The 13,263-nt window shown below is 38.8% G+C and overlaps 1 protein-coding gene across 1 annotated transcript in view; it reads left to right on the top strand.

Annotated features, from left to right (window-relative positions):
* The first annotated feature begins 6,164 nt into the window (after positions 1-6,164).
* The window catches only part of LOC114046303 (ephrin-B2), a 51,694-nt gene continuing 44,595 nt past the window's right edge, over positions 6,165-13,263 (top strand). Inside the window, exon 1 of the mRNA XM_027866604.1 lies at positions 6,165-6,551. Coding sequence (XP_027722405.1) covers positions 6,430-6,551 — 122 coding nt within the window. The 5' untranslated portion in view covers positions 6,165-6,429. The remainder of the gene's footprint in view (positions 6,552-13,263) is intronic.

Genomic DNA, 13,263 nt, shown 5'->3' with positions numbered 1-13,263 from the left:
ACTAGTATAAATTCCCATATAAACAAAGTAGCTCATTTCTAAAATCATGGCCCATTGGAGTTAGGTGGGCTAAGTTATTGCTGCTGTATATAATTCATTTAGAAAGTAATAGTTATTTGTACATTGCCATAGCTTCTTCAAAATAAGTAAATTATAGAGAATGAGGAACCAGGATGTACCTATAATAGTTTTGTTTTTGTTTTTCAAGTTACTTTGGTGCTTGCGGATGACGGGGAATGGTAAAGAGCTTAAAAGACTTGAAGACATTGTTGGTCATTGAACTTGAAGACCTTTTGGTATTAGGCCATAAAATGTCATTTAGTTTTCTGGCCATAGAGTTCATTCCATCAAGAATTAAGTACTTATTATGCTTGACATTTCTATAAAAGATGACATGAAAAAAGTCCCTGGTTTCAAAAAGCTTGCTTTCTGTTAGATATATGTACACTCTCATTTGAGGAAGGTTTGTATATCCTCCTTGAGAATGTACCTATGTAGAAGATCAGCTTCTCTTATAAAATAAACTAAGCCAAATTAGCATTGCTGAACATTTGATCACCTGTTGAGCTAAAGCAGAAAAGCTTGAAGAGTTAGCATATCTGCAGTAAAAAGTTGATATGTTAGTATTTCACATGAAAATATGACCTTTATGACAACTAACAAATAGCAAATGAGTAATAAAATTAAAACATTTCATCTGCCAGGTTTTTAATCTTTTTAAAAAGATTATATAATGCCTTAAGACAATATAGGAAAATTAAATTTGAGAAATGAGAGGGTACTTTTTTTTTAAAAAAGCTTTCCCTACATGGTTTTCTAATCTGTTTAAAAGATGTTTTACCAAAACTTTGATTTAAATAATATTGAGTAATGAGATTTATATGGCACTTGAAGATTTCCAAAACACTCATATTATCTCATGTGAGCCTCACATCAAAATTGTAAGTAGTATGTTTATCTCTTTCACAGGTTTAATGAGAGAATTACACTAATAGTAAGTGTGGGTGGATTCAAACCTGTCTTTCCTGACTTGATTTCAGCACTTTATGTGCATTGACATAGATGAATAAGATGGGCTCCTTGCTCCCAAAGAAGCTTAAAATCTAAGAGAAGAATTAAATATGCTACAAATTAGAATATGTTAACATTTCTAATCTTAAAGTTTACCCAAAGTTTCTCTGATCAAATTTGTGAGGAATTTTGTTAGAATTATCTCTTCTTACAGACAGGAAACAAGCTTACATCAGTCAAATGATTCACCCAGTCACATAGCAGCCCACCCTCTGAACCAAGTCTAAATCCAAATCAATTGCTCTTTCTATTATACCACAATGCCTCTTCAGCAAGTGTATTGAGAATGATGAAAGTTCTATAAAAAGTCCCAGGAGAGTCACTGGAGTATTTTAAATATTTAACTTATGAGGAAAAATGTGTATTTTCCCAGTTTTTATTCTGGGAGGGTAACCACTTTTTGTTTAGTAGGGGGTTTGAGCTCTATTGGGCTACTCTGTTGTCTAGAGATTCAAAAATGTGACAGGACATCCAATTAAGTAATTCCTTATCTGTAGTGAATTGTAATTTTATCTTGAGTTCTATGAAAGTTCTTTAAAAGACCTTGGAAATTCCTGAGTGGAAGTGGAGGGAAAGGGAAGTTCTGAAAGTAGAATTTTAAGAAAAGCTACTCCATCAGCTTGGTGGTGTGAATAAAGAGCTAGTCTTCGAAGAAGAACTGGGTTTAAGTCCTGCCTCCAATAACACTGGCTATGTGACCTTGATCAAGTTACTTCATCCTTGGTGTTTGTTTTGAAGGCATCTGTGGGCAGAAGGAGTCTCAAATCACAGGTCTCATTTAAAAAAAAAAAAGCCACCACCACCTTGGTTATGGGAAAGGATATTTTCTTCAGCAGAATTTAGTTCTTAATTTTAGTTTCCTTACAAAGATAATCTGCACCGTCCATATCTATTCTGTCATTTCCATCCACATCATCCATCCCAAACATAAACAAAATCTTCAATTTTTCTGAAATTCTCAAACCTAGCATTGATTCCTCGGAAATGGACTTCCCTAAACTTCTTGATTCCTTGAAATTTGATCTGATAAAGCAAGGATTATAGAAAGTAAAATAAGTTGACTAGTTATCTTAAGCATTTTGGATTAAAAAATAAGCTAGCAAAATCCCTACTAAGGGATTTCCTAATACATTCTCTCCAGTTCTGCACACTTGTTCTATTTTTATATTAGGGCACCTGGAAATATCTATAGTATATTTAAAAGGATGCCTCATTTCTGGCATAATGTTCAAAATTGTAAGTAGGAGTAAAAGGTTTATGAAATCAGTCTGATCAAGGTTATGCTTTTAAGATTTAAATGTACATTTTTTAGAAGCTGTTAAAATTTTGATAACTTGGAGTTGTGTTAATGCTTATCAGGTTTTTTTAGTTCAGGAATTACTCCATATCCCATTTATGCAGTTCACAACTTTTCACTGTCAGTCATCAAGCATTTTTTGAGCGCTTACTATGTACTAGGCACTATGCTAAGCAGTGAAGCTACCAACAGCCCCCCCCCCCAAAAAATACGTCTTTTATAAAATGTGCCATCGTTTAAATTGTTAAAAGGTTAGGGAGGGAACGTCAGAAGACTTTTTAAGTCATCAAGGTAGTGGGATAATTACTGATGAATATTAAAACTTTTGATTTACTTAAATATATATATATGTGTGTGTGAATATATATATATATTTAGAAACCAGAAGTATTTTCAGACAATTCAGGTCTGGTTTTCTCTCGATTACTTAAAACAGGAATGTAGAGAGCTAAGAGGTTATACCTCACCACTTCTTAGAAAACTTGCTAACCTTTTTCACAGAAATGAATTTACAGCATAATGGGGAAGTGCAGGCATTTTAGTGTTTATGAATCTCTTTATCTTTTAAAAAGTTAAATAAGACTCACTGTTGATATCAGATTTCAAGTGAATTCCTAAAACATCTTAAAAAGTTTATTCAACAACTATTTCCTCCATTACCACTAAGTTGTTTTTGTTAGATGGGCTTTACCCTGAATGATACACAGAGTTCTTTCCTTTATAAGATCGCATCGCCAAATCTGCCCGTTAACCCCAAACAATTGCACCAGATCTGAGCCCCTTATATTTTAAATTAAATCAAGGGTTTATATTCAATTAATGGACGGGAGCGTTTCAGTTCTTTACCCTTCAGGAGATATGTTCAAAGCATAATGAATCATCGCCAGTATTTACATTTATAGCATTTTGTTTTACTTTTTTGTGCATTTCATTCTGTTCTAAATTCCAAATTAAAATATGCAATGACATAACAAGCGATGCTTCTTTTAAGTCTTTAAGGAAAAGGAAATTTTGCTTTATCTCCTGCTTAATGTGGCTTTATTTTTGAAGAAGTGTAGGAAAAGATCCTTTTTTTATCTACAAAGTATCAAAACTATATCTTACTACTACTTTTCGCCTATGAAATGAGGTGACAAATATGAAAACCAATATGCAATATGGTTAGGGTCTTATTTGTACCGTTAAAGGTCTTTAGAGTATTGAAGATTTCAGTTTTGTGGATAATATATCACCCTCTTTAAAAAGCTTTTTTATAGATCTCTAGCGTATAATATTTGTTCAGTCTTTTTAAAAATTAGATCAATGGATCATTCAAAACCCACTTTGATTGTCTTATTCTTTCCATATGCGTCTTACTGGGAAACTTGCTTTAAAATATTTTCGACTTTGTGCTGGGACGGGATTCCACCGAGTTTACTAGCCCTGGTAGGTAGGTGAACACACAAGTCTCTCTTACTCACTAAATTACAAGAAAGTGAGAAATGGCCGCAAGTGGGCGCTGTGGCTCCGTGAAAATGAGCTCTAGTGAGTTTGAGAGAGCATTCTGGACCCTAGGAGTGTTTCAAAATTGAGGTTCCTGAAAACACATTTACTGGGAATGAAAGCCATGAAGTATTTCCTGCCACCCCTTCACCTGGGTCCTTTCAATCTCTATTAATAAGTCCTTGCATTTCTAATGTGCTTATTTATCTCTTTCACATCCTCTTTGTTAAATTTCCTGGTCACCTCTGGGAAAGTGTCTCTTTCACTTAGAAAGGCTAAGGAGAACGCTAAACCAAGTTCTCGTTTGTCGGGAAAAGTTACACTGTGTTGTTTCCCCAAGAAAAGTGAGGAGTTGGAGAGAGAAAACCGCCCACAAGAAATGTGTGGAGGGGAGAAAGTGGCACTAACTCTGACAGATTATGGAGAGCAAGGAAATTCACACCCAAGCTGAGAGCCCCCTAATTATCTGCAGCATATTCAGGCGCCACATCCTTTTGAAGTTGCTCTGCATTTCTATGCCCTGTTTACTTAGGAAGGCCCCTAGCTAATTGTTTTGTGACAAAATAAATTTTGAAACCCATTATTAAAAGGCATCGTGGGAAATAGAGCCGAGTAACAATAGAAGAGAGACAGGGTGCCTCGGCGAATTCAGGTTTCAGTGTACTTTGGGAAAATATACGAAACGATTCATCATAAGTTGTTTCCCTTTCTGATATTACCTACATACATAAAAGTTTTACACAGAAAATTCTGCAGGAAAGAAAGCATGGCAGACTTCTAGAATGGTTTCATTTTGAGGGTGGAACGGATAGGAAAAACACTCGGTTGTACAAGGCAGAACCGCGAAAGATCAAGAAAGGGTAATAATCCCTTTACATTAATAGGCTCGCTCTCTCTCTCTCTCTCTCTCTCTCTCTCTCTCTCTCTCTCTCTCTCTCTCTCTCTCTCTCTCTCTCTCTCTCCCCTCTCTCCCCCCTCTCCTCTCTCTTTCTTCTTCTTTCCTTTCCTCTCCTTTCTCTTTCTTCCCTGCTCGCTCTCTCCCCTCTGTATTTCTCCCAAATCACACAGGACTCGGAAGAAAAATGCAGGGTGTATTTCATTGTTGAAACCATTATCGTTACGTGAATATAAATATCACTGGGGATGCTTTCTTTCCCAGAGACTTCCAATTTACAGTATTATGGTCCAGTTTATTAAAGCTAGGACTTGGGATGCAGTGCTTGGGGGCGTGGGGGTGGGGTGGGGGTGGGGGATTTACCTGTCAGACATCAGCAAGCCCCACCCAGAGATCGAATGTCGGCTGCTGGAGGTGTGTGATGGACTCGGGCAGCACCCAACCAGAGCCAAGCTCTAAGTCAGCAGCCCTATGAGCTTCGCTTGAAGGGGCGGATGGGCTGAGTTTATATTGCTATGACAGCGAGCTGGAAGCGGTTACTTTCGTTCACTGAAGACTCCGAGCAGTAGCGACTTTAGAGCCTGAAGGAGTGAGGAGCAAGAGGCTGCTGCTGCTCGCACTCGCTCTCTCGCATACAGGCGCACACACAAAGCCACACACGCACACGCACACGCGCACACATACACACACATACATATACGCATATACATACACATACACATATCAAGCAAGCAGCAGCAGGGGCTGGAGTAGCAGCGGCAGCAGCGGCGACGGCGGCAGGGGCAGTAAGCTAAACCCACACCCAAAGCAAAGGAAGGCTCTTTCTTCCTCTTTCTTTTCCCTGACACTGTTTGCTGGTCTACGGCACCGCAAGTCCTGCTTGCAAGCTTGAGGAGGAAGAACCGTGGAGAGATTTTGATGTGATTTGGAGGTCTTCACGCACGCCGCCACCCCCGCCCCCCCATTTTCTCCTTGCTCTTCAGCAGAGTCAGCGAACCCCGCTCCCAGGGAGAGAAATGGAATCTTGCAAATGTGGCTTTAATGGACTTCGGGCGCTGATCCTCCCTCTGGATTTATAGACCGAAGCTGCCTTTCTCAAGAACCCTACAACTACCCGGGCCGGTCCTCTGGGGATTACACCGTGCAAGCTTGGTTGGGGGTGGGTGGGACGGAAAATTGGAGACGGCGAGACGCCTTTCCGAAGATTTTACCTATTTTTTTGGTCATTCGCGCGCTCTACAGCTTTTGTTACTATTTTTTTAATTTTCCTTTTTTTACCTTCAAAGATTAAACGCCGTGAATGTGCCCGGGCACACTGGATCCCCACGGGAGTTTGCAGTTTGAGTTGCATCTTGCGCTGTTTTCCGGAGCCCCGAGATAGCAGGCGGGCGGCGGGGGGTGGGTGGGGGGACTCAAAGAGAGTTTTTTGCTTTGGGGGTATAGCTGGATTCTGGAATCATACGTTTGGAGGAGCGCTCGAAGGTCCATTGTAACTCAGATGACTCAGTAAATTGGCTTGCAGCAATCACCAAGTGCACAGATCATTTTTTGCTTTAGGTTTTTTATTATTTTTTTTTAATCGGAAGAATTGGAATTACGGGCGCTATACTTGGTCCTATTCAGGTACGGAAATCTCAAGGAGTTGGGAGAGGCTTTGCAAAAAGGAACTTGAAACGGCTCGAGCATGGCTGTGAGGAGGGACTCCGTTTGGAAGTACTGTTGGGGAATTTGGATGGTTTTATTCAGGACTGCAATTTCCAGATCGATAGTTTTAGAACCAATATATTGGAATTCCTCGAACTCCAAGTAAGTTTCATTCGCCCATTTAATTCCCTTTTCCCTTCCTCCCTTCATCCTCTCGCATCCTCTTTTGCCAGCTCCTGTATTTCTATCGGTGTCAACATCGTAAGAACGGAATTAGAGATTCAAAGCGCACTTTCCGCCTCGCCAGTGGCACTAAGCTCCACCAGGATTGGTGCGGTATTCTCAAGTGCTTTCTCCCAGAGGAAGGTGCCATGGCTATCGCTGAAACCGCCTTCTCGGGTCACGTCTTCTTTTTATTAATCTAACCACAGAGGCTTAACCCTTTCCTCTCTCCCCTCTCCCCGCCCCCAACCTTCCTTCTCTAGTCACTTTTCACTAGGTGGAGACTCCCTCCTCTAGTTTAGAGCCTTCTTTTAGAGCAGCGGCATCCCCTAGCTTCTGGGCCACAAAAAAGAAAAGAAAAGAAAAAAAAGCCCTCCCTTTCCCTCTTCCCATCCCCCAAAGGAAAGCAAAGAAAGCATTCTCCGGTGCTAAAAGCCTTTGGTTTCATCTTTCACTCCACTGAAAGGTGTCAGATTATCTGTACCTGATCCTCAATTCTTTAACGGGGGGAGGGGGGGGAATCCTGGCCACAACAAATGTTACGCGTTAGAGAGGTGGGGGCGGGGGCGGGGAGTGGGAGCGAGGCTGTGGAACGGCAGGAAAGATTTCTTTTATCCATAGGAATTGATTTGGTTGCAAGGTGAAATAAGGAAGCGTAATAGCTGGGATCTCGTGTGCGTGTGATAGGGTGGTGGTGATGAGGTGGAAAGGAGAAAGATCAAGAAATCCCCAGGATTTAACAAACAAAAACCCTATTTGATTCCCACCCCCAACTCCCCATTTCTAAGCGTCGATACTTTTCACAGGCAACCCTGAACTACCTCATGTGGACAGCCAACCGGGGGCAATACTAACCGTGGGGACTTCAGACAGCTACTACTGCGAATTCAAAGATAGAACTTGGGCGGCGAACTTGTATCTCCCTCCCACCCCTACCCCGCATCCCCCAGAGAGATCGAATTTTAAATTGCATTTACGCATCTTTGCTTCTATACCACTCTACTTCTTTTCATTAACAAGCCATGGAAGAGTGCTATATGTGGTCATAATAGGGGCTCTTTATTCAGAGAGTCTTACTTAAAACAAGGGGGCTTGCATACATTTGCATCCTAAATATTTGAATTTTGAAATAGAAGGAATCGGATGTTCTGGAAAGGATTGCTTTGTAATGACGGCTTCCTTAGAAGGTACGATGTTCAGATGGGTTTTATTAAGACAAGAACTCAGTCTAGGTTGTTTTACTAAATCTAAACTAAACAAAGTTTTATTTAGAGAAAGGGTGGTTTTATGACGTCTTCACCCTTTACCAGCACCTCCCTCCTACCTTCGAACCCTAGCCACCTCTATTTGTAGCTATTTGGAAGAAAGGTCTTGTAGAGAATAACTTTCTGTGATAAGTATTGCAATAAACTGAGGCTTAAATTAAACACATTTTCAATAATAATAGCCATAACTAATAAGGCAAATGTGTTTACATATAAATTCAATATTGTATATTAAACCATTCTAGGGATGTGTATCACTTCCTGCCCCAATGAAACTTTATTTTATAGAATGCCATCATAAAGACATGTAAGGGAAGCCTATGATAAAGTGATTTAGATTGATTTTTGAATTAGGGAGCTTTGTACTACCAGCCAGATCAGTGATGTCTAATCCAGGTCTAAAGCAAGTTTGGGTTAGATTTAGGAGTGTAAGAAATATCAGTCTGATTTAGAAATAATGTTCCCAACTAAAGAATTTACCTTCTACTCTTTTCAAGAAGAAAATTTATTATAGATTTCTCTAATCATTCTCAAGAATATTAAGATCGGACGTTCACCCAAAAAGTTACCCAAGTATTCTTTATGCAAAAGAGGAAAAATGATTTTAGTAATTTTCAAAAATCTTCAGTACTACTAGACATTATTCTAAACATTTTGTTCATAATTTAGAAGTTAATTTAAGGATTCAATTTAGCCTACCTGTCTGGACATGGCTTTTTAAAAACATACGGTAATTATTAGTTTTCTTTGATTTAGAAAGGAGTGATTAAAAATCCTACCAACCAAAAACGCAATATGCCAGTTGAATTGAGTGTGAAAGTTTAATAGGTACAAGGAACAGGATGCACTGGTAGGCCTGTTGTGGCTGAGAGTAGTTGCACATAACTGCACTGGAGAAATGAATATGTATTCTGGAGCTAGTGAGCAGTTTATTCCTATAGAGGTCACTCTTCCAATACATAATGCTCACAACAGGATGGACCTCTTCTCTACCCTGTATGGTTAGGTTGCCCTTACTTCTCACTTTCACTAACAGGCTCTTCTTAGGTGTTGATTTTACCTTTCATGATGGAAATGTTTATATTTAACCCTTATTAGAATATATTTACATTCCTCTGACTTAAGTTTTTTCACTGTTTAACTGTATCTTTTGATTCAGCATTAACACTCTTGACCATTGTGTTTTTGGATATGGAAAGGTCTTACTAAAAAAAAAAACCCCTTCAGATAATAGTTAATGCTTTTTTTTTTTCAATTTAAAGAAAAATTATAGAAACATATTCTTTTCATTTATGTAAATGTGTTCTGGAATGGAATGAGTGAACCATTGAAGGGTCATCACAACTGTGAAGAACCACACTATTAAAATTAGTCTTTTTCTATTGTTGGGGTCATTGATTTATAGGCCACTTGGAGGCCTGTACTTTGAAGAGGCTGACATTACTGATATTGCTGTTGGTGTGTTTGTTCCACTTTTCAAGACAAGAATTTCTTTCTAATTCTTGTCACAATTGTTTGCCCAGAGGGTCCTGAATAATTTTTCCCTTGGAAAAGGTCATCTTCACAGAGAATAGAAGAGGAGTGCTAACTTGAGAAATTAGAAATTTTTTTTCCTGTGGCCACCTGAAACTAAAATAGTGATGTTGAAGGACCCCTTTTTAGCCTGAATGTCATAATTCCAGCTCTTTAGTGTCAAGCAGTTTATTTGAGGAAGTTGCATATTCATTTCCAATGAAAAGTTTTAATTGGCAAGTCTGGTGTTACAGGGAAAGAGTCAAATACATTGAAATTTAATGTCTCAGGTTAATATAAAGTGTGATTTAAATATAATTTAAATATTAAATGGATTTATCCTAAAACATATATAAATACAATCAGTTTTGTTTAGTTTGGAGGTCATCTTTTTTAGCAGGTGGTTGGCATAGGGAGCATGCAGCAGCTGTTTGAACACAGGGTCCAGAAAATCCTGTGCAAATTCACCGTCTCCATAGCTACTTTCATCACACTATCCCCCCCAAATCCCAGGACATTCAGGAATTAATGAAAAGGAATGTCACATAATGAAACATAGTAACTACCCTGTAAAATTATATAAATTGCATTGCTACCTTTTATAGTCGATTTAGGTAAATGGTAGCATTTGAGGCTATTAAGTCTTCCTTTGGGGAATTCAAGAATGACTATGGAAGCATAGCTTCTATTACTTCATTAACATGCTTAAATCAAGGATTATTCCTACTACCACTACCACCACACCCCCAGTTCAGGGTTTTTGTTCAAATAAAATGGTCCACCCCAATTCTATTCTACAAGTTCACTTCCCAGGAAATGGCAGTGCCTTCATATTACCTTTCAGAATGAATTCTGTTTACTTTATTGATGATTTTGGCCAAACATTACAGTAGGCCGGTTATCAAGAAAAAGTGCTTTTTGTGTCTGAGGTTGTGATTCCGTGCACACCACAAGTCAGGTTAACAAAGCATTTTTCTTTCCCCATGGGATCTTTCTCTACATCATGCTCTATTCCTGATATTGATTGACTCAAGAAAAACAAAGAGTGGCTGAATAATTGGCAGATAACCTGTAATACATGGACTCTGCTAGAGTCTACTTCTGAATAAATACTAACATGTCAGAGATTGATAAACTAAAACTACAATGGAGGGTCCTGTTTAAACAGTCTATTCAGTAGCATATATAAGCCAGTCTGCGCCCCCCCCCCACCATTGTATCCGAAATTCTTATTTTTGTAAGTAAACAAATGCGCATTCACTGCTGATTGAATAGCCCCTTGAACTATGCTCTGCAGTTTGAGTTTGGGTTAATCTTGTCGGTTTTAATATAGAGAGAAAAAAAGGACAAAGCACCGGGGGGTGGGAATTGTTCGTGCTTTCACATCCACATTCCTTACATCTTGTCAGGATGATAAACTGTAGGTAATGGACAGTCGTCGTTTCACAGGACAACTGAACCAACTACAACACAAAGAACTCACTAAAGCGATATCTCACAACATGTTGGGTTGCCTTCTTTTCAGGGTAGAATTTATTTGGGAATCCTGTGTCTTGGGACTGCACTTTTTAACCTCAAGCCATTACAACTTTAAGCTTCAGAAACGGGAGCTAGAGGTTAAACTGACTGATTAAGCACTTGGTTTTAAATCTCCCACAAAGCCAAGCTGTTGACACTTGCCATGCTAATGCAAAGAAATTCGAATAGCGCCTCCAACCCTAATAAGTATTCCTGACACCTATTCTAAGGCGTTATTAGTGCAGGTGAATTAGTGAGAGACTTCCAGACCAGTGAGAGCAAAATTTTGGAATGCTATCCTTTGGCCTTGCATGAGCAGGATCAACTGGAGTATAATTGGCATATTATTTATAGTAATTACCGAAAAGCCTCTTATCGGTAAACTTTACTAAGGCCAAGCAGTTGGGTAGTGCAGTAATTACCTTTCCATTGGCATTGCAGGAAAGTGATGAAATCTTTTTTTTTTGTTTTACCTCAACTCTCCACTGATATATTTTAGTGAGCTCATTGAAGCTCAGTGTAACACATAACTTAGAGACACCTTTTCACAGAACATTCACCTGATGAGAAACTATTTGAAATCCCTGGGTGACTGCAGTGATGAGTCACAGAAATGGGAGTGTTAAGGAAAGTGAGCACATATGATAGGCCCTAATCACTTTTTTTAAAGTTTTTTTTTTTTAATGAAAATTTATTCTTATAATTCTTAATTACAAATTAGGAAAAGTGGTCTTCTGAGAAAAATCATGATTAAAATGGCCTTCATGTGTGGCTAATCTCTGCCTTCCTTTGCTGCTGACATAAAGAACCAGTTTTTCAGGTCACTTATCATACATCTACATAGATTTGCTTATGAGCTCACCCTTTGTGGAGCCTTGTAGAGACTTAAATGGGAGTGTTCAACTGTTTAAAATATTTTGATTAAAATATGCAGAACCCATAGAACTATAAGCTTCTAGCCAGGACTTAGTTCTTTCAGGGAAGAGGGTTTTGTTTTGTTTTTTTTTTTTGAGGGGAGAATTAAAAGAGAGATGGCATATATGAAAAGCAAAGAAGGAAGGATGGCAAATGGGACAGCGTTAGAACAGCTTGGAAAAACTCCTGTGGCTTCATTGTCTCTATAAAGGCAGAGAATACAAAGACGTAAGCAATTCAGCCCTTCTCCCATGATGGAAAATGTAAACCGTTGACACGGCTTCCCTGCTTAACTTATTTAATTCTCATTTTAAATTCAGCACTATACCAGCCGTGTGAACTCTGAAGATTTCTTTAGTAATCCATTTTGTAGTTCCGAATCAAAAACAAAGTGAAAGGGTCTGACACAATTTGCTTTTATTTTTAGGCAAATCAACCCTGGTCATAGTTAATAAGGGGATTACAACCCAGACTAGGTCTTTACAGATGTAATGTAAATCAAGGGCAGAGTATAAAGAAACTGATCCCTTTTGATTGAAGTATGGTAAAAAGGCATAGAGAAACTAGCAGCAGTAATCTGATTGTATGGCAATAAAACCACCATTTTCTGTCTTTCAGATAAAAATAATGTGGTAAATCCATGCAGTTCATAAGATGTAAAGGCAGATAAAGAGTGATACCATGGCAACATATAGATTAGCTTGATGTTAAAAATGACATGTCTCTGAAAAGGGTGTAGAAAACTAAGGTCCTTGCTCGAGGCTGTTAGGTATTATGTGAGAACTGCACAGAACTTGGAAACTAGGATTAGAAAGTATGAAAAGCCTACTTGTGGCCTGGAATGGTTAAAGAAGTGAAGAAAAGCTGCTCAGTTCTTGCTCATTGGTGGTGTATAATATGGTAAAGGTAGATTTCATTTACTGCCCTTTTTTTTTTTTTCTTTTTTTCCCCCCTCTTCTCCCCTCCCCCTTTTTTGGGGGAGATTTGGGCTGATTAAAACTTCAGATCACTGCAGTTGTTAGGTTCTGGAAGATTTTCCTTTTTAACTCCTGGCCTAACAGCAGCAGCCATTCTGTAGGATTAGCTGCACTCTGAGTTTGTTTCCTTAATCTATTTGGGCTTCAGGCAGGGCCATGCTGGGAAGGAACAGAGACCAGAGGGGATAGGTAGGGCTGGGGTTATCTGAAAAGAAAACAGAGACCTTTTGATTTCAGCCATCTTTCAGACTGGTCTCACTCTCACACTGCATGGGAGAGGCAAAGATAAACATTACACATTGTCCCTTTCCCTCAGCAAGATAATTCTTTTGCCATTTTTGCATTTCCCACCCTACCAAAAATAAAAGCGGGAAATCCACTTTTAATTCGAATTAGTAGTAAATCCAGTATACCAAAGTGATATGGTAATGCAGGTGATATTTTACTTCTGAAATGTCAAAATCA

The sequence above is a fragment of the Vombatus ursinus genome, unplaced genomic scaffold (genome assembly GCF_900497805.2).
Source record: "Vombatus ursinus unplaced genomic scaffold, bare-nosed wombat genome assembly UNPS02014781.1, whole genome shotgun sequence".
Taxonomy (NCBI): Eukaryota; Metazoa; Chordata; class Mammalia; order Diprotodontia; family Vombatidae; genus Vombatus; species Vombatus ursinus.
Note: the sequence above shows the minus strand (reverse complement) of the source record. Positions and strands in the feature narration are given on the sequence as shown.